The sequence below is a fragment of the Dermacentor albipictus genome, chromosome 7, assembly GCF_038994185.2.
Source record: "Dermacentor albipictus isolate Rhodes 1998 colony chromosome 7, USDA_Dalb.pri_finalv2, whole genome shotgun sequence".
NCBI lineage: Eukaryota > Metazoa > Arthropoda > Arachnida > Ixodida > Ixodidae > Dermacentor > Dermacentor albipictus.
The window spans coordinates 135,281,591-135,304,020 of NC_091827.1; the positions used below are offsets into that span (position 1 = coordinate 135,281,591).

The 22,430-nt window shown below is 47.4% G+C and overlaps 1 protein-coding gene across 3 annotated transcripts in view; it reads left to right on the forward strand.

Moving 5' to 3' along the window:
* LOC135911545 (1-phosphatidylinositol 4,5-bisphosphate phosphodiesterase classes I and II-like) overlaps positions 1–22,430 on the forward strand; it is a 590,731-nt gene that overhangs the window by 313,923 nt on the left and 254,378 nt on the right. For all 3 annotated transcript variants that reach the window (XM_065443866.2, XM_065443867.2, XM_065443868.2), the window contains one exon: positions 18,683–18,883. In XM_065443866.2, coding sequence (XP_065299938.1) covers positions 18,683–18,883 — 201 coding nt within the window. The remainder of the gene's footprint in view (positions 1–18,682; positions 18,884–22,430) is intronic.

The window sequence follows — 22,430 nt, forward strand, 5'->3', positions numbered from 1 at the left end:
ATCCAAACTATATATATCCTAGTTTTGCCGTGATTCCATACGTGCATATGCTAAAAAAGATTGCAGGGTAAACAGGAACAAAAGTATTCACTGCACCACTAAATGTTCTGTTCTCGGTTGCAGAGTGAACGAAGAAGCTTAACAAAAGCTTGAATGGGATAAGGAATGTGCAACTGCACATGTAAAGTCGTGTATAATATACCATTTTCATGCAGGCGCTGCTACATAAGGCAAACTGGTCAAGAATCATTTACGCAAACACACATGCTTGCTTAGGGGCTCAGTCACAAGTCACCTGGCAGATCACTGCAGAAACTGTGTCTGCACACCATATTTTGAAAAATGTACACTTCTGGAACAGTACCCAGAGCAACATGCTGGTGAAATACATGAAGCTTTCCTAGTACACAAACATGGTGATTCATGTGTAAGCATGACCTCTGCATCCTTCCATTGCAGTGAAATGCATTACTTATCAAATATGTGATGAATTGCAGACAACAAAGACATGTCATATATAAATTTCATACCTTTCTACACATAGGAATTTCTATATATTGCAACTGAATATGCAATTAAGGGAATAAAGAGTGCTTGTCAGTCAGTGCTGTGTACATCATATCTGCTTTCATCCGGTCCTTTGTGCTGTTTTTACCACCTTGGAATTATTCACATTAGGTGGGGAATTGCCCAAACCAAAGAATATTCAGAAACCCTTGAAATAGTAATCAGTGCAGATTATAGCATGCAATTTTCACGTTGAGGTGTGACTTCATGGCAATGCAAATTTCACCTTAAGTGTGGCTTTGCAGCAGTGCGTTCTACACTGCCGGAAAGTCACTCTTGAGGCGAAATCCCCATACATATATAACCCACAGCCTGCTTTTACTATTAATTTTTTAAAATTCTTGGTGCAAGTCGTTATAGCTTCTGCAACACCACCGACTCAGCCGAAGAGCGTACTTTTCATCACACAAGAACCTGAGCAAAGAGGAAGAAGTCATCCTCTGCCAATCACAGCCAAACACTTACGTACATGGAATAATCATGCTCAGGCTATATCCTATGCAGTACTCGTACACATGCACCGATTGCGACATCACAGACATTCTGCAACACATGGTCCAGGATCGCCCACTGTGCGACACATCCACAGACCCCACCTCACAAGCTCCACAAGATGACTTCGAAGAAGGCCACCCCATAGAAGCACAAGAAGAGTGCCCGAGCTCACCCCAAATCCATACCACAACTGAAATGTGGGAGACCAAGCTTTCCTCTGATGACCTCGACAACCAATCCAGTCTCGTCACCCAGGCCAAGGAGGCAGCCCAAGACAGAGGGTTCTTGGAATAAGGAATCCTCCCATCTAGGATGAACCAGGTCCTGATTCGGGTTATCGTGAAGTTGTAGCCAAGGTCGCGGCCTCAAGTGGCCTCAATCGCCAAAATTGTCAACGAAGAGGGTCAGTGCTCGCTTGAAGTTCCTGAGGTGCAACCACAATCACCGCAACCCCAGCCGGAAGCGATGACCCACGCCGCCATCTCCCTTCGTCAAGGTCCCCCTCCGCTACCATGCCAGTGCCCTTTAATGCCGCAATTCCGTCGTCCACCGCCACCGCCACTAGCACCTCCACCCGTCACCTAGTGCAGCTACGCTAGGAAGATGGACATTTTGTGCGCTCCCAACCACTGCCCGCGCTGCTACCAATGCGGGGAAGCCAGCCATGTGTGCCACTGATGCCCATACCACGACTTGGGACTGCGAGGGTTGGCTGTCAATGCACCACCCCCTCGGGAACGGGAACCCCCTTGTGACATCGCCGACTCATCATCATCATCAGCCTGGTTACGCCCACTGCAGTACAAAGGCCTCTCCCATACTTCTCCAACTACCCTGGTCATGCACTAATTGTGGCCATGTTGTCCCTGCAAGCTTCTTAATCTCCTCCGCCCATCTAACTTTCTGCCGTCCTCTGCTACGCTTCCCTTCCCTTCGAATCCAGTTCGTAACCCTTAATGACCATCGGTTATTTTGCCTCCTCATTACATGTCCTGCCCATGCCCATTTCTTTTTCTTGATTTCAACTAAGATGTCATTAACTCGAGTTTGTTCCCTCACCCAATCTGCTCTTTTCTTATCCCTTAACGTTACACCCATCATTCTTCTTCCCATAGCTCGTTGCGTCGTCCTCAATCTAAGCAGAACCCTTTTCGTAAGCCTCCAGGTTTCTGCCCCGTACGTGAGTACTGGTAAGACAGAGCTGTTATACACTTTTCTCTTGAGGCATAAGGGCAACCTGCTGTTCATGATCTGAGAATGCCTGCCAAACGCACCCCAGCCCATTCTTATCCTTCTCATTATTTCAGTCTCATGATCCGGATCGCCGACTACCTTGCCGCTACTCAGTAGAGCCCTTGACTACTGTCCCGTTCACCATCACCAGGCCGCTACCTGTCGCCACAGCACTATCCATACACTGGCCCAGCCCAGGGCCGATCTGCAAGCCCATATCCAGAAAACTAAAAGCAGCAACTGATGGAGGTGCAGTTGCTGTTCGTCGAAAGGACAAAGATCCTCCGCCGCCGCCAAAGACGCTATAGAGACTATCTTGAGGACATAACGAAACGCTGCCATTCCGAAGAAGCCTGGAAGCACAGAACGCTCCGACCAAGGACCTGATGCCGTGACGCACCAGCCACACATCAACGCAATGCAGCCACGATCTGACGCTGAGACGTAACTGCAGCGCAAGACAAAGAACCACCGACCTCGGGATGTTTCTCTATGGCCGTGCAGTCACCGCCATAGTGGACACAGGAGTCGAGCACTCTATGATAAGTGGACCTCTTGTCAACCAGTTGAAGAAAGTTAAGACTGCATAGGAAGGCCCTCAAATCCGGATAGCTGGAGGACACCTAATAAGGCCGACGGGAATCTGCACAGCAAGAATTACCGTTCATGACTGGACTTACCCCTGCCACCTTCGTTACCGTCCAACACTGTTCACGAAACGTCATTCTCGACATGCACTTCCTGAACCAACATGGTGCAATCATCGACCTGCTGAAGTTGATGACGCTGTTGGAAGATCGAGCGATACCGCTGGATGGCTGTCATGGTCACCACGCCTGAAGTGTGCTCGAGGATTGAGTCAGCATCCCGCCCCACTCCAGCATTATTATTTCCATCACCAACAAAAGACCTGCAGACGTAGGAGGGGTCATCGAGGGCCACCAACATCTACTGCTCGATTGTGAAATTTGTGTCGCAAGAGGGATCGCTCGACTGATCGAAGGAAAAACGAAAGTGTTGCTGACAAACTTCAGCCAGGAGTTCAAGCACATCAACAAGGGCACTACGATCGCATACATCGAGCAAATTCTGGAAACCAATAACGCGTTTGTCCTCTTGGATTCTGCCACCTCTACCCCGACGATGATAGTTGCCGAACCAGACTTCGACATCAATCGAAGCCTCCACATGATTAAGCAGCAAAGCTCAGGAATCTTCTTCGATGACACAAAGACTGCTTTTTGACTTCATCAAAGATCCGGCAAACACCAGTCGCAAAGCATTGCATAATAATTGAAAGTGCACTCGACCACTCTGCCAGAGCTCCTACCGAGTTTTGATGCGAGTACATGAAGCTATAAGACAACAAGTTGACAATATGCTGTGCGACGACATCATCCAGACAACGAAAAGCCTGTGGGCATCTCCTGTTGTCTTGGTGAAAAAGAGGATAGGAGCCTACGTTTCTATGTCGATTATCGTTGACTGAACAAGGTCACTAAGAAGGACGTATACCCCCTCCCACACATAGATGACGCATTGGATCGACTGTTCAACGCTAAAAACTTCTTGTCGATGGATCTCAAGTCTGGCTCTTGGCAAATTGAACTCGACGAGAAAGATCACGAAAACACTGCCTTCGTCACTACAGACGGCCTCTATGAGTTAAAGGTCATGCTATTCAGACTGTGCTCGGCGCCTGCAATGTTCCAGCGCATCATGGACACGGTGTTTGCAGGACTGAAGTGGCAGACCTGTCTTGTTTACTTGGATGACGTCGTCGTCTTCGCCGGGAATTTCGATGATGACCTTAGGGGTTTGCGACGGTACTAGAGGACATCAGATATGCTTTATTCAAACACCGAGGCATCTGTCTGAATCGAAGCCCAAATTCCACTCTCTCCCAAACAACCAAAACATGACTTTTTACACCTTCAGCTGCACAAAGGAGTCGCAAACTAGCAAATCACACATGTGAGTTCATATCATTGCAACCAATAGCACAACCACCTTCGTTGCCGCACACGGCATTGGTGGAAACAGTGGCACACTTTACAACATGCCAGTGGATAGGATTGCTCAAAAACACGTGTCATCTCCCTCTCCCCTACTTTAGGCTCCGAGTATCCATCTTGAGTATCCGCTAAGAGAAAAAGCTGGCGACATCATTACTAATATGGATGAGATAGTTCAAGTGGCTGAGGAGTTCTATAGAGATGTATACAGTACTAGTGGCACCCATGACGATAATGGAAGAGAGAATAGACTTGAGCAATTTAACATCCCACAAGTAACGCCGGAAGAAGTAAAGAAAGCCTTGTGAGCTATGCAAAGGGGGTAGAGAGCTGGGGAGGATCAGGTAACAGCAGATTTGTTGAGGGATGATGGGCAGATTGTTCTAGAAAAACTGGCCACCGTGTATACGCAATGCCTTATCACCTTGAGCATACCGGAATCTTGGAAGAACGCCAACATAATCTTACGTAGAAAGATGGGTCTAAAAATGAATCTGCAAAAAACGAAACTAATGTTTAACAGTCTTGGAAGAGAACAGCAGTTTACAATAGGTAGCGAGGCACTGGAAGTGGTAAGGGAATACATCTACTTAGGGCAGATAGTGACTGCGGATCCGGATCATGAGACTGAAATAATCAGAAGGATAAAAATGGGCTCGCGTGCGTTTGGCAGGCATCTCAGATCATGAACAGCAGGTTGCCATTATCCCTCAAAAGAAAAGTGTATAACAGCTGTGTCTTACCAGTACTCTCGTACGGGGCAGAAACCTGGAGGCTTACGAAAAGAGTTCTACTTAAATTGAGGACGACTCAACGAGTTATGGAAAGAAGAATGATGGGTGTAACGTTAAGGGATAAGAAATGAGCAGATTGGGTGAGGGAACAAACATGAGTTAATGACATCTTAGTTGAAATCAAGAAAAAGAAATGGGTAAGGGCAGGACATGTAATGAGGCGGCAAGATAACCGATGGTCATTAAGGTTTACGGACTTTATTCCAAGGAAAGGGAAGAGTAGCAGGGGGCAGCAGAAAGTTAGGTGGGCAGATGAGATTACGAAGTTTGCAGGGACAACATGGCCACAATTAGCACATGACTGAGGTGGTTGGAGAAGTATGGGAGAGGCCTTTGCCCTGCAGTAGGCGTAGCCAGGCTGATGGTGATGATTTGCCTTGATGTCCTCCCCTTTTCTCCTGCAAGCGGCCGCCACGCAAGCTGTGAGAATGTTTCCATCAAACCACGGCTTATTGACTGTATGTCTGCCTTACAGTAGGCTGCCCTGCCAGTACTGAGGAAATTCTGTCCCCTGTGCAGCTGTGGGCCGGTTTGCTTGAAATCCAAACACCATAATAGGGACGCAATGGCGATCGTGCACAAAAGCATCCATCGGTCGTATCCGGCTAAGTGGTGGTAAAGCTACTGTCGTTTTCACAGGCATTCTCTGAAGGCACACACAGATGCCAAACATTGATACTCAATTGAACCGGCTGGGCAGAGTCGCGTCGTGCAATTTCTGTGACCGAGCTGGTCAAAGAGACATGTGGGTCGCGCATTGGCATTAACTGGGGCAGTGGCCTCAAGCACCCCCTACCTTTTATCTTCACGCCCGTCTCCCGGAACGCTCCTTTCAGCTCGAACTGTCTACCCTTTTGTTGCGAGTGAGGGTGCAGATCTCTTGCCTCTTGTACGGCGCAGCCACTAATCCGATTTCTTTCCACGCATGGGCGTTTCCCGCGTCCCCTCTTCACGGAACCTACGTACGTCCTTCGTTTCCGGTTATTGGCCTATACAGCAGCGTATGAAATCGTCCTGTGCTTTTCTGTAGTCTCCTAAGCTGGGCCACACAAGGACAACAAGACCAACTCCTTAACCTCAAACTGACTAAGACCCTTGCTGACATGCTAGCCATGTACTTCGACGTCGAGCACAAGACATGGGATGCGCTCTTGCCGTACGTAACCTTTTCTTATAACACGGCGGTGCAAGAAACAACACAGACCACGCCGTTTAGGCTGGTTTACGGGCGGAACCAGACGAGACTTTCGATGCCATGCTGCCTCACGTCACCGGCGAAGAGAATCTTGATGTCGCCACATATCTCCAGCGTGCTGAAGAAGTCCGACAGCTCGCCCACCTACGGATCAAGAACCAGCAGAGGACTGACAGCCGACACTACAATTTTCAACGACTCTACATCGGGTACCAGCCTGGCGACCGCATTTGGGCTTGCACCCCAACATGCCGGTGAGGACTTACCAAGAAGCTTTTACACCGCTATTTCGGACCTTACAAGATAATCCTACGCATTGGCGCACTCGACTATGAGGTCGTACCAGACGGCATTTCTCTATCACAGCAGCAACGCTCACGGCCTTGAAATGTCCACGTTGTGCGCCTTAAGCCATTCTACCAGCGCTAATGAACTCTGGGACTTGGCGTAGCTGACCTTTGAACTTTTTTTTTTGGACTGTTACTTTGGAATTCGTTTCTTTTCATCGTTTTCTTACTTTTGATTAATAAGCGTCCTTTTGTGTTTTGCTCTCTTATGTTTGTAGAATGGGGATGATGCTTTAAGAGGGGGTATGGACACATGTACTTGTTTATCTTCATCAGATGATGTACCGCATTTCACCACCTAACAAATGTTATCACACAGTGCAGGATGCGCTTGCATGTATCATAAGTTTCTCGCAAGTTATCTATGGTTCTATCTTCTGTCTGTTGTCACTGAACCTTGTGTAATCTGATTTCATCGTGCGACGCGAATGATGTGGAACTTTCTGGAAGAGTTGCCGCATCCCAGCCATTTCTCTGGAACCTTCGATGACTGACATGTAAAAGCCGACTTGTTTAACCCGCTCATCAAATTTTCGCCAATCGCCGACTGTGTTTGCCACTATTGTTGTTCTTTAAATGTAGCCTGCGTTTGAGGGCACAAGTTCGCCCAATAAAATGCTAGTTTTATTAATCACAGTTTTCCTGCCTTCTTCACCATCACTACTACGTGACAATACTGACACGTGTACTTCTTTATCTTTATCAGGCGACCACTTCTCACCGCCTAACAAATGTTATCACATAGCACAGGACACGCCTGCATGTAAAAGAAGTTTCTAGAATGTTATCGATGGTTCCGTCCACTGTTTTTCACCTCAACTTGTGTAATCTGATTGTTTGTATGCGCGACGCAAATAGTGTAGAACTTTCTGGAAGACATGCGGGTCCCAATGGTTTCTTTAGAACATTCGACGACTGGGCCGGTATTTTGTAGCGATGCCTTTTCCGATTCTATGCTTTTTCTGGCGTTTCGCGCTTGGCCAGTGGTCAGAGCAACGGTCTGCCCACATTATCAACGGGATCAGGCAGCTGTGTGTGGTGGATGATAAGAATAGCATAGAATAAAGCATAAGGCATCGCTACAAAATAGTGGCCCAGATCTATAAAAGCCGATGCGCTTGACCCGCTGATCAGATTTTCGACGATCGCCAACCGTGTTCGCCGCTATCGTTGTGCTATAAGTGTAGCCTGTTTTTGTGGGCACAGGTTTGCCCAATAAAAGTTAGTTCTGTCTTTCACAGTATTGCTACTGTGTTCTTGAACGTCACCACCGCGTGACATCTGGTGGAGGTGCTTTTCGTTCATGTACCGGACGCCCTCGACAAGCCGTGATCCAAGCCCGGAGTGTAAAGAGAACACCAACGTAGTCCCTGACCATCGAGCAAGCCGCCGTCCTCAACAGCTGCCCCCGGAGCACGAACTTCTACCTGAGAAGACCAAGAATGTTGTGGCCAAGGCAACCCCACTGGCAGCCCCAGAGTCCCCCATCGTGCTGCAGCAGCCCAGCGAGCCTCTGACGTTCCGCGGTTCAACATTCGAGGACATGGAAACCTGGCTCGAGACGTATGATAGGGTCGCTGCATTTAATAACTGGAACAGCGACGACAAACTGCGACATGTCTTCTTCGCATTGGAAGGTGCTGCCAGGACGTGGTTCGAGAATCGAGAAGCCACCTTAATGACGTGGGACCTGTTCCGAAGCGGCTGCATGCAAACGTTTACAAGTGTGGTGCGAAAAGAGCGAGCCCAAGCTCTACTAGAAACCAGAGCGCAGCTGCCAAATGAGACGATCGCGATCTTCACGGAGGAGATGGCCCGTCTTTTCCGGCATGCCGACCCGGAAATGTCAGAGGAAAAAAAAAGTCTGCTTCCTGATGCGGGGCGTCAAGCAAGAACTTTTCGCTGGACTTATTCGTAACCCACTGAAGACTGTAGCTGAGTTTTCTGCAGAGGCATCAACGATCGAGAAAACTCTGGAGATGCGCACCCGGCAATATTACCGCCAGGGCCTCACGCTGCAGTACGCCATCCAAGGACTGGGTTCCGACGACCTTCTAGAGACCATCAGGGCCATTGTGGGTGAAGAAGTGTGCAAGGTCCTGCCTTCATCGCAGCCTCAAGTGGCCTCGATTGCCGATATCGTGAAAGATGAGATTCAGCGATCGCTTGAGGTTCCTGAGGTGCAACCTCAATTGCCGCAGCCCCAGCCAGAAGCGATGACCTATGCCACCGTCGCACGCCATCAAGGTCCCCCTCCGCGATCGCGCCAGGGCCCTGTAACGCCGCAGTTCCTTCGTCCGCCGCTACCACTGCCAGCACACCCACCCGTCACCCAGTGCAACTACGCGAGGAAGATGGACATTTGGCGAGCCCCCGACCACTACCCGCTCTGTTGTCACTGCGGAGAAGCCGGCCATGTGTACTGCCGATGCCCATACTGCGACTTGGGGCTGAGAGGGTTCGCCGTCAACGCGCCGCGTCCACAGCTTGGGGAGCGCCCACGTGACTTCGCCGAATACCTGGCTGCCACTCAGTGCAACTCTTGATGACCGTCCCATTCACCGTCATCAGGCCGCTACCTTTCGCTGCAGTGCCGTCCATACACTGGCTCAGCCTGGGGCCCGTCAGCGAGCCCTTATCCAGAAAACTAAAAGCAGCAACCGATAGAGGTGCGGTTGCTGTCTCGAACTGATGAAGATCCTCCGCAGCCGACGAAGACACCGAAGAAACCACCTCGATGATATAACGACACGCCGCCGTCCTGACGAAGTGTGAAACAAAGAATACTACCCCGGAAGACGACCTGACGTCCCATACCAGCCACAGGTCAACGCCACAAAGTCATGATCCGACGCCATGACCTAACTGTAATGCAAGACAAAGAACCACCGACCTCGACGTGTTTCTCGACGGCCACGCAGTCACTGCCTTAGTCGACACAGGGGCCGATACTCCGTCATGAGTGGACACATCACTGCCCAGTTGAAGGAGGTTAAGACTGCATGGGAAGGACCTCAAATTCGGACAGCTAGAGGACACCTGATTACGCCAACTGGAATCTGCACGGCAAGAATTGCCGTTCATGACCGGACTTACGCTGCCACCTTCGTTATCCTCCAACAATGTTCACGTGACGTCATTCTCGGCATGGACTTCCTAAACCAACATGGTGCAGTCATCGACCTGAAGTCAAAGTCGATAACAAGCGATACTGCCTGAGAGCTGTCGTAGTCACCATGCCTTAAGCGTGCTCGAAAGTCAAGTCAGCATCCCACCCCGCTCCAGCATTGTCATTTCCGTCGGCACCAAAACACATGCTGACCTAGAAGGCGTCATCAAGGGTGACCAACGTCTACTGCTAGACCGTGAAATTTGCGTCGCAAGAGGGATCGCTTGACTCCACAGAGGGAAAACGGAAGGGATGCTAACAAACTTCAAGCAAGAGTTCAAGCACATCAGCAAGGGCATGACAATCGCGTACATCGAGGAAATTGTGGAAACGAGCAATGTCTTTGTCCTCTCAGATTCTGCCGCGTCTACCCCTCCAACCATAGTCCCTGAACCAGACTTCGATGTAAACCCATGTCTCCCCATGAGCAAGCAGCAAAAGCTCAGAAGTCTTCTCCGACGATACAAGGACTGCTTTTTGACTTCATTGGAGATTCGACAAACACCAGTTGCAAAGCATTGTATAATAACCGAAGAGTGCGCTCAACGACTCCGCCATAGCCATTACCGAGTTTCAACGCGAGAACGTGAAGCTATTAGGCAAAAAATCGACGAAATGCTCCGCGACGACATCATCCAGCCGTTGAAAGGCCCGTGGGCATGTCCTGTTGTCCAGGTGAAGAGAAAGGACGGAACCCTAGTTTTTTGCGTTGATTATCGTCGACTGATTAAGATCATGACGAAAGATGTATACCTCCTTCCACGGGTAGACAACGCATTGGATTGGCTCTGCAACGCTAAATACTTCTCGTCAATGGACCTCAAGTCTGGCTACTGGCAAATAGAAGTCTACGAGAGAGATCGCGAAAAGACTGCCTTCATCATGCCAGACGGCCTCTACGTGTTGAAGGTCATGCCATTCGTACTGTGCTCGGTGCCTGTGACGTTCCAGCACGTCATGGACACGGTGTTAGAAGGATTGAAGTACCAGACCTGTGTTGCTTACTTGGATGTCGTCGTCGTCTTCGCCGGAAATTTCGACGATCACCTTAGGCGGCTTGCGACAGTACTAGATGCCATGAAATCATCAGGGCTCACTCTGAAGCCAGAAAAATGCCGCTTCGCTTACGATGAGCTTCTGTTCCTAGGCCACGTCATCAGCAAATCCGGAGTACGCCCCAGATTTGGTGCGGAGGCAGTGCGTAAATTCCTTGGCATGTGGGCCTACTACAGGCGCTTTGTCAAGGACTTTTCACGCATCGCTGTGCCGCTAACGCATCTAATCAAATCTGATGTCGAGTTCAAATGGCAAACGCTACAGGCCGACGCATTTCAAGAACTAAAACGATGCATGCAGTCACCGCCAGTACTTGCACATTTTGATGAAAATGCCGATACGGAAATCCACACTGGCGCCAGTAGCCTAGGCCTCTAGTTCCGTCCTAGTCCAGAAGAAAGACAGACATGAATGGGTGATATCTTATGCTTAGCTGGTCGCTGTCAAAAGCGGAAGGCAATTATTCCACGGCTGAAAAGGAATGCCTAGCCATCATTTGGGCTACAGCAAATTTCCACCCTTACCTATATGGCAGGCCATTCAAAGTCGTCACCGACCATCACGCGTTGTGTTGTAGGTGGACCCTCAGACTGCAAGAATATGACTTCACGGTAATCTACAAGTCCGGACGAAAACACTCAGACGCCGACTGCCTATCACACGCCCCCATCGACCCACCACCGCAAGATGACGAGGATGATGATGCCTTCCTTGGCATAATAAGCGCGGAAGACTTCACTAAACAGCATTGAGCAGACCCGAAGCTAAAAGGCCTCGTCAAGTATTTTGAAGGGAACACCGATGTAGTACCTAGAGCATTTAAGCGCGGATTATCTTCGTTCACATTACAAAACAATCTGCTCGTAAAGAAGAAGTTCTCACCAGTCCGCGCCAGCTACCTCCTTGTTGTTCCGTCAGCGCTGCGCCCAAAAGTACTGTATGCCCTACATGACGATCCAACCGCTGGGCACCTCGGATTTTCCCGAACGCTGTCGAGGATACAGGAAAGGTATTACTGGCCGCATCTGATCGCCGACGTCACCCGTTACGTCAAGATACGCCGAGACTGTCAGCGACCGAAGGCACCACCGACAAGGCCAGCAGAATTACTACAGCTGATCAGACCTCCTTGCTGACCATTTCAGCAGATCGGGATCGATTTGTTGGGAATGTTTCCGGCGTCACCATCCAGAAATAAGTGGATCGTCGTGGCAACGGACTATCTCACCCGCTTCACTGAAACTAAAGCTCTGCCGAAAGGCAGCGCAGCCGAAGTGGCGAAATTTTTTGTCGAGAACATTCTGCTGCGACATGGTGCCCCAGAAGTGCTCATCACCGACAGAGGAACAGCAGTTACTGCAGAGCTCACCTAAGCCGTTCTGCAGTACAGCCATACAAGCCACAGGAGGACAACTGCCTACCACCCGCAGATGAATGTCCTCACGGAGCGCCTGAACGAGACCTTTGCCGACATGCTGGCAATGTACGTCGACATCGAGCACAAGACGTGGGACGCGGTCCTGCTGTACGTAACCTTTGCTTACAACACGATGGTGCAAGAAACAACACAGATCACGGCGTTTAAGCCGGTTTACGGCAGGAAACCGACGCCGACGCTCGACGCCATGCTGCCGCACATCATCGACGAAGAGAATCTTGACGTCGCAACCTTTCTCCAGCGCACCGAAGAAGCCCGACAACTTGCCTACCTACGAATCAAGAACCAGCCGCGTACCGATTGCCGATACTACAACCTCTGACGACGCTTCGTTGAGTACCAACCCGGTGACCATGTTTGGGTTTGGACCCCTGTATGCTGACGTGGACTGAGCGAGAAGCTTTTGTGTAGCTATTTCACACCGTACAGGATCATCCAACGTATTGGCGCACGTGACTATGAGGTCGTGCTAGACGGCATTTCACTATCACAGCGGCGCCGCTCACGACCTGAAATAATCTACGTTGTGCGACTCAAGCCTTAATGAACTTTGGGACGTCGTTAATGAACTGCTTAACGTCGGTAATGAACTGCATTAATGACATTGTTAATGAATGGACCAGCGTTAATGAACTTTAGGACGTCGCGTAACTGACCTTTGGACTTTGTTTCTTTTCGTTGTTTTGTTACTTTTGTTTAATAAGTGTGCTTTTGTGTTTCACTCTCTTATATTTGCAGCATCGGGACGATGCTTTGAAAGAGGGGGGTAATGACACGTGTACTTCTTTATCTTTATCAGGCGACCACTTCTCGCCACCTAACAAATGTTATCACCCAGTGCAGGATGCGCCTGCATGTAAGAAAAGTTTCTGGAATGTTATTGTTTGTTCGGTCCACTGTCTTTCACCGCAACTTGTGTAATCTGATTGCATGTATGTGCGACGCGAATAGTGTAGAACTTTGTGGAAGACACGCGGGTCCCAGCGGTTTCTCTGGAACATTCGACGACTGGTCTATAAAAGCCGACGTGCTTGACCCGCTGATCAGATTTTCAACGATCGCCGACCGTGTTCACCGCTATCGTTGTGCTATAAGTGTAGCCTGTTTTTGTGGGCACAGGTTCGCCCAATAAAAGTTAGTTCTGTCTTTCACAGTATTGCTACTGTGTTCTTGAACGTCACCACCACATGACAATACGGTTCAGTGGCTTGAGTGGTGCAGTGCTCCCTAGCTGAGGCACAGAACAGTGAAACGTAGCCTAAGGACGCTGCAAGCGAACTAGATATTATGGAGGCGTGCACTGCAGCGGATTCAATGGGCACGCATTTCTGTCACCAGGGCCGCTATAACGTAATATTCCAATCTGTTCTTATGCCCGTATGGGCGAGGCCTGAGCCATTTTGACCTCTCACGAAGGGCTGATGGTGGATTTGGAATAAAAAGTCGCAGCTAACCCAAAAGGTGAAGCATCGATTGTGATAGTGAATTAGTAGGCAGGTATACGAGGTAAGGATAGTAATCTTATCAGCCATACAATTTAGTAAGCACTCACTTACTAACTAAATTAATAAGCATTGTGGTGTCACGTGCACACAATCAAACATGAACACGTCTCACTGGATGACCGCACACTCGCATTCAAAATGCTCGAGCGAGAAAGTGTGGCAGCAGCAGTGAGCGAATTGACCTTCGCGCTGCTTCGCTTTTATGTAAAATAAGCGACGAGAACGCAGCCCAGACAACACTATTGCCAGACTTTGTTCCCATCGCAGATCGCTTTCAAGACGAATGCGTTACCAACAAGCCCACATTGCAACCCTCGCGGTCAAGAAAAGACCCGCACTGCCACACCATTCGCATACCCCTCCCTCCCTCCCGGTGCATAGGTGCGCTTCCTCCCCACTCTCTTTTTCTGCATACGCAAGGTTCAACTGCCATCGTTGGCTCACCCTTGCATGCTTTCACTCACATATACGGCATGCGGCGATAATGTTATCACCCTTGGGCTTTATACAGAATATCACGGCGACGACGACACCACAAATGCACCTGGAATGTCCATTTAATTGCTATCACAATAAAATAAGAGTGGAATAGTTTTACATTATACTCCAGAAAGTTAAGGCTTAGGTGCTTTGGAATCGCCCTGCTCTATTATGTAGAAATGGCTTTCAGTGTAAACCACAGTAGTTCATAACTCTGGCTTCTCCACATGGTATATTGGTGAAGCGCATTTCCAGGCACTTCACCCACACTGTTGAGACATTTATCGAAATTTATTTATAAAACATGTCTAGGGCTGCTTTTCGAAATTCAGACTCTCTGTTGTGGAATGCATCTTTTTTGTGATTGCTACCACTAATTAATTATCTACAGTCACTATTACCAAAATTTGCATGCACTATAGAATTTCAGTGTCTGGGTAATCTACTTAAAAATTCAGCCTAGGACATTGCTTAAGACAGATGCAGTACAGCGCTTGTGTTGGTTTATTCTGTGTTTTGTCATGGTTTTGAAGTGCCGAAACTCCGACTGGTTGTGCTGTCATATTTCATATTCCATTATTCCACCAAAATTCGGATTGGCCATGTTCAAAATGCTTCAAAATGACATTTTATCTGCCCCAAATTGCTCCAACATGGCATTTAGTCGCCTCCAAATTGTGCCAAAATGCATTTTTGTCTGCTCCAAACTGCTCCAAAATGCAATTTTACTTGCTCCACAAATTGCTCCAGAACTACTTTGGGCAGTCCCACCCGTTGCTGCTGCAATTTCTGCTGGCATCTAAAATTTGGATTGGCTGAAATGTGGCACTGCTGCTGCCACGTTGAAATAGTAACTGAACCTACGAGCCTCGCTTACCATACAGACTCTTCTAAGGGCCGCACTTAGTTTTTTTAACAATTTTAATAATAATATTAATATTAATGTAATAATAATATCAATATTAATGTGTAAGGGACATTTAACAATGGCCCTTACATGCGACCGAACCTTTTGGTCAAAATGGTGCCGCCGCAGCTGGCAACTACTGCACACTCTTGATCCTCGAATGTGCCATAGCATCGAAAGTCAACGCGCAGCTCGCCATCTAGTAGAGGGCAAGCACAAGTTTGCATCGTGCCTGAATTCGCCGATGCTCGCGTGCAGTGTCAGGGCACCGATCGCAATTGCTTTTCTGATATAATTCTTTTTTTCAAGTTTTCGGCTGCCAAATTGGGGGTGCAGCCCTTAGACGGGTTCCCCGCCAAAGTGCCTATATTTTCAATGTAAAAACCTTTCAGTACTACGAATTTCAGATTACTGAATATTTCAGAATAACATAAGTAATCTAATCCCGTAATCACCAAGATGCTTCATTATGTCCAAGTTCCATTGAAGTTTCGGTACCGAATCCCTGAGGCTTACACCTATCATCATCATCCGCAGCAGCAGCAGCAGCAGCAGCCATGCACAGGGGAACCCGCTTCAACGGGTACAGCGTATTGGTTTTGTTCTGCTGCAACTCCACGGGCATGGAAAAACTCAAGCCGCTAGTTGTTGGCAAGTCTGATAATCTGTGCTGCTTGAAAAACATTGTCTCGTTGTCTTGCGACTACCGAGCCAACAAAAAAGCGTGCATGATGCAAGAATTGTTCACTCAGTAGCTGCTGCAGCTCGACGACACAATGAAAAAAAGAAGACAGAAAAATTTTCCTGATCGTTGACAATTGCTCGGCGCAAATCGTGAACGTGCGATTGAGCAATGTGCAACTTGAATTTATGCCCCTGAATTGTACTTCTTTGCTCCAACCTTTGGACCAGGGCATCGTCAGATGTGTGAAGGCCGAATTTCGGAAGCGTCTTGTGCAGCGCCTCCTGATCAGTATTCGACTGAAGCTGCCCACACAGGTAAACACCTGTCAAGCTGCAGAAATGCTTACAGGGTCGTTGTGGAACGTGAAGGCAAGATTGATGAGCAACTGCTGGCAAAAGGCAGGCTTTTTAAAGGCTTCACCTTTGCCACAAGACTGCGAGGACACAGAGGAGCTCAACCCAGAACTGTGGAATTAGCTTACCGAGAAGCTCCCTGTCAACACTGCAGTGACCTTCGATGATTACATTGACAGAAACAGCGCAGTGGCTATATCCGCCTAGCTCACCAACGAAGACATCGTGAATAAAGTGCGTGAGCAAGAAGATTGCAGTAGTGACGAAGACGATGCTGACACCAGATTAACACACAAAGAGGATTCCAGCTCAGATGTTTCACTTTTTCCAGAAAAGGCGCGGTCATTCCTCGGGCGCTGTAAAGATGTCCCCGATGACGTTGAGACAAAGGCTGAGGATGTGGAGGTATTGGTGCTGCAGCGCTTGCTGTCTACTCGCCAGAAGAAGATTACAGACTTTTTCAAGCAATAAATTGTAGTTTAACTGTGCCCAGCATTCTCGTTTATTATTTATGAACGAGCATGCGCAAGGTATGCAATTTTCCTTGTTGTGTTACATTACTGACATAAAAATATTGGTTTTTCAGTACTACGATAATTCAAATGAACGAATTAAGTTCGGTGGTCCTGTGAAGTTCGTTGTAACGAGATTCTACTGTATAACCCTGTTCAGTTAACAACAAGATGTAGTCAATAGGGGCGTGCAAATATTAATTTTAGCGACCCAATCGATTATGAATCAAATAGTTCCAGAAGCAAATCAAATTTTAGAAAGTTTTTGAATAATCAGCATTCATTTTCACCATTAAAAAACAATGTGTGCATACTAGCATATTCATAATGTTGGCAATGTTTTGTCATTACATCATACGTTATGAAGTATTGCCTATTAAAAGCATAATAGGAGCTTTGCTAACAGATAGACAGTTCAGTCGCAAGCACCGAGTTCTCATCTTTTCGGCCAATACTATGCCTGCAGACATGAATGTATCATAATTTTGCTACAATTTTATGCTTGAATGCATACAGTTAACATTTTGTAATTCAGTGAAATCTCTTAATTCAAATTAGCGGATATGTTGAACTGTTTTGTTGGTTCTGGCGTAATCCCACATACTTGAATAGAGAAAAATGGCTGCAAATTCGACCTCCAAAAGCCGTGCAGCTGTTATTTTGAACAATATTTCTCACTCCCTTAGACTCCTTTGTGGACAAACCTGAGCCAAAGGCAAAGGTTTGAGAAAAGGATAAAGAACGACACGAGGGAAGCTGAGCTGAAGCCGAATGGCACGTGCCTTCCTTTCCCATCCTTCTTAGAAGAAGCAGGATGGAGCTTCCAACTCACGCTTAATCACATGCAAGTGAAACGGGCAGGTGAGCATGTTGCCACATGCTCACCTGCCCGTTTCTCTCTCCTAGCAAGCACTTGACCTACTACCATGCACATTTGATGAGGTCGTCCCCAACATACAGCGTACATGGGAGGACAGCAATCATCAAGCAACCATTCCTCTTGGTGCACGATCGCATGCTTTCCCTCGCACACTGCAAGCAGTGCGCGAAGTGCTCTGGGGCTTGGAACCTCGTAAACCTCATCCGTGTTGTTTCTCCTTGCTTGTCCCCGTGAAAATCGTGCTGTTCTGTTTCAAATTGGAACCTCAGCTCCTTCTGGCACATGTAGTCTCGTGCTGATGGAGGGAAGATAAGACTCTGTGCCACACAATTTATTCGGCTCTATACTAAAAGAGGCCTCTCTAAATCCGTTTTATTCAAATAACCACTTAGCTACCATATTTATTGGAATACTATAAAGTGAGGCATATCACCTGATATGCGAAAGCTGACAGTTTTAATATGGTGGCAGCAGTGCCACATATCCAGTGATCCAGATTTTAAATGCAGTGCAAGCTGTGCCACCTAATTTGGCAAGTGAGTGTGTGCTATATTCTTGTAGGTATAACTTGCACTGACAATTCGAAAAATATATCCATAAAGGTAGAGTGCAAGTTCTATGCAAATTTTGCCTTGAGGTGTGGCCTCACGGCAGTGCAAGTTTTGTCTTATAGTGAGGCTTTATGGCATTTCAGTGCACATGGCCGTGAAGCCACTCCTCAAGAGAAAGTTCTCAATAATCAATTTTCATTATCTTCTATGGAACCGAACCCTGTGTCTGTCTCCGTGTGTTGAAGCTCCCTCCCGCCCCTGATTGATGGTCACCATTTTGCATTTTGGCTGTGGTAGTAATTAAACGTTTTGGGTAATCCGCACCAATTCAGAATAATCTATTGGCTACGCCATGTCACTTTATATTAGTGTGCATACTTTGGGTACCCCAGCTGCATCCTTACCTCATAATCATGATCACTTCTTAATGGACTTATACAAGTCCTGTGGTGGGTTCCTCCTTATTTTTCCTGGTTACATCTTGGGAATTGCTTGTGCAGATCATCTCTGGACAGTTTCTAACTGACAAGCATGTGGGCACGTACGTGGAAGTGGACATGTTCGGCCTTCCAGCTGACACAGTACGGCGGCGCTTCCGTACACGCACAGTGCCAGCGAATGGCATCAACCCTGTCTACGATGAAGAACCTTTTGTCTTCAAGAAAGTAGTTCTCCCAGACTTGGCTGTGCTGCGCATTTCGGTGAGTGCCTGCATTGACCTCGCATTTACAACTTGGCTGCCTGATCGCTTGCAAAACTGGGCTAGGTGTGGTTTCTTTACCTGACGTATTTCAGTACAGTCAAACCTTGACATAATGAACCTCGATTTAACGAAATTTGCAATGTAACAAACTATTTTCATTTCTAGAGGTTCATCATCATCATCAGCTTGGTTACGCCCACTGCAGGCCAAAGGCCTGTCCCATACTTCTCTGACTACCGCAGTCATGTACTAATTGTGGCCATGTTGTCCCTGCAAACTTCTTAATCTCATCCTCCCACCTAACTTTCTGCCGCCCTCTGCTACGCTTCCCTTCCCTTGGAATACAGTCCGTAAGCCTTAATGACCATTGGTTATCTTCCCTCCTCATTACATGTGCTGCCCATGCCCTTTTCTTTTTCTTGATTTCAACTAAGATGTCATTAACTCGTATTCGTTCCCTGACCCAATCTGCTCTTTTCTTATCCCTTAACGTTACACCCATCATTCTTCTTTCCATAGCTTGTTGCGTTGTCCTCAATTCAAGTAGAACCCTTTTCGTAAGCCTCCAGGTTTCTGTCCCGTACGTGAGTACTGGTAAGACACAGCTGTTATACACTTTTCTCTTGAGGGATAATGACAACCTGCTGTTCATGATCTGAGAATGCCTGCCAAATGCGCCCCAGCCCATCCTTATTCGTCTGTTTATTTTCAGTCTCATGATCCGGATCCGCGGTCACTACCTGTCCTAAGTAGATATATTCCATTACCACTTCCAGTGCCTCACTACCTATCGTAAACTGCTGTTCTCTTCTCAGACTGTTAAACGTTACTTTAGTTTTCTGCGGATTAATTTTCAGACCCACCATTCTGCTTTGCCTCTCCAGGTCAGTGAGCATGCATTGCAATTGGTCCCCTGAGTTACTAAGCAAGGCAATATCATCAGCAAATTGCGTTACTAAGGTATTCTCCAATAACTCTTATCTCCTATTCTTCCCAATCCAGGTCTGTGAATATCTCTTGTAAACACGCAGTGAATAGCATTGGAGATATCGTATCTCCCTGCCCGACGCCTTTCTTTGTTGGGATTTTGTTGCTTTTTTTTATGGAGGACTACAGTGGCTGTAGAGCCGCTATAGATATCTTTCAGTAATTTTTCATACGGCTCTTCTACACCCTGATTCCGTAATGCCTGCATGACTGCTGCTGTTTCAACTGAATGAAACGCTTTCTCGAAATCAATGAAAGCTATATATAAGGATTGATTATATTCTGCACATTTCTCTATCACCTGATTGATAATGTGAATATGGTGTATTGTTGAGTAGCCTTTATGAAATCCTGCCTGGTCCTTTGGTTGACAGAAGTGTAAGGTGTTCCTGATTCTATTTGCGATTACCTTAGTAAATACTTTCTAGGCAATGGACAGTAAGCTGATCGGTCTATTATTTTTCAAGTCTTTGGCAACTCCTTTCTTATGGATTAATAATATAATGGCGTTCTTCCAAGATTCTGGTACGCTCGAGGTCATGAGGCATTGCATATACAGGATGGCCAGTTTTTCTGGAACAATCTGCCCACCACCCTTCAACAAATGTGCTGTTACCTGATCCTCCCCAGCTGCCTTCCTCCTTGTATAGCTCCCAAGGCTATCTTTACTTCTTCCGGCGTTACTTGTGGAATTTTCAAATTCCTCTAGACTTTTCTCTTTTCCATTATCGTCGTGGGTGCCACTGGTACTGTATACATCTCTATAGAACTCCTCAGCCACTGAAACTATCTCATCCATATTAGTAAGGATATTGCCGGCTTTGTCTATTAAAGCATGCATCTGATTCTTGCCTATTCCTAGTTTCTTCTTCACTGCTTTTAGGCTTCCTCCATTCCTGAGAGCATGTTTAATTCTATCCGTATTATACTTCTTTAGGTATTTGTTCTATTGATCTTGGTTCTATTGAAAATAATTTTTTTTGTGATTTAATGAAGTAGTTTCATGACACACAATTCGTGACACAATTCGTGACAAATTAGATTAAGAAGTTTGCAGTGACAAAACATGGCCACAATTAGTACATGACCGTGGTAGTCGGAGAAGTATGAGAGAGGCCTTTGCCCTGCAGTGGCCATAACCAGGCTGCTGCTGATGATGATGATGAAGTAATTTCGTGACACACTTTCGATTCAACAAAGTTTTTGGCCATTTCAAGCGTGTACTTGGAGCCTGTATGGTTAGCAAATCTATAAAAAAAGAATATAAAAATGTCGGCGAGGCAGAAGTAATTTCAAGTGTCCTCCTGCATGAAAAGTTTAAGCGGCAAGAACGCCGTCAAAGCACACACACCAGGACACGGTAGACAGGAAACACCACTGCACCATTTTTAGCATTTGTAAACAACTTGCGGAGGCCGCAGGACATGCGACAGCTCACAGCTCTTGGAGGAATGCAAGAGCTGACGATTTCTTCTGCGTAAGAGGGATGGGGAGGGAGTGAACGCATGGTAACATTATGCAGCACGGTTCCGGGGCAGGAGGTAGGAGAGGGAGGAGGAATGCCTGCTTGTCTGCCCCTCTCCCCCACCACTCATGCATCTCTTCCTTGCAGCTGGGCCAAACACCACATCTTGGAGGCAATCTGTGGCAAGTGCAAAGATAGAGTGGAAATAGTTGGTGCCTCGGTGCCTATTGGATTCCCACGCATCTAGTGTTGGTGGTAGCGTAATCTGATGTTCACGAGACGTGTTGCGAAGCATTCGCTCGTGTTGTGTAAGCGAGTTCGTGGTCATCGAGTGAGATCTAATAAAGTTTGCCTGAGTGCGCGTGACACTGATAGAACCAGGAATCTTACTTTGTGTAGTTGTCTCTCTGCTATCGCCATCAATGCCCTGCCTTTAACTGTGGCTTTTCAGTTTTCTTTTTGCTCAGAATGGATATCCGTATGTTTTCACACTTTTGTTTTTAATTTGTGGGCACTAAGCACAGTGAGCCATGGCATCTAAGATTTACGGGATTGCGCGATGCAGCACACGCAAAACTCGGATGATGTAAGCCGCATCGATGCATTGCTCTCGACTCGATCTGCACCGCATGTGCTGGTGCTCATAACTACACTATTATGGCCCGACCTTCTTCAATTTTGTTTATAAGCACGCTGGTGCTGGATTAAATTCGATTTTGGTTACACTGGTAATGGGATGATGTAGGCAGGCTCACTCATTGAGCTGAAATCCAGAGAAGGGCCAAATAACACCGAAGAAGAATTCGGCTGTCTTGTTCCACACTGGAAGAGCCTGCACAGTCTGCATTAGAAAGGGCATGTTCGTGACAATGGGTGATGTGGCAGCATGCCCCCAGGGTTTTATTGTCTGATTATGCCAAACAGAGGTTTGCTTACGTGAGCACTACTTTCTCGGCCTGCACACCAGTCTAATTGTTTGCTGGTCCTTGCATTTGGCACACATCATACACTCGTATTGAAACTCAGGCCCAGCCTGAGCCCTCCTACAAAACTTTCACCTACCCGATCCGACCACTTATCAGGCTCGACCGAG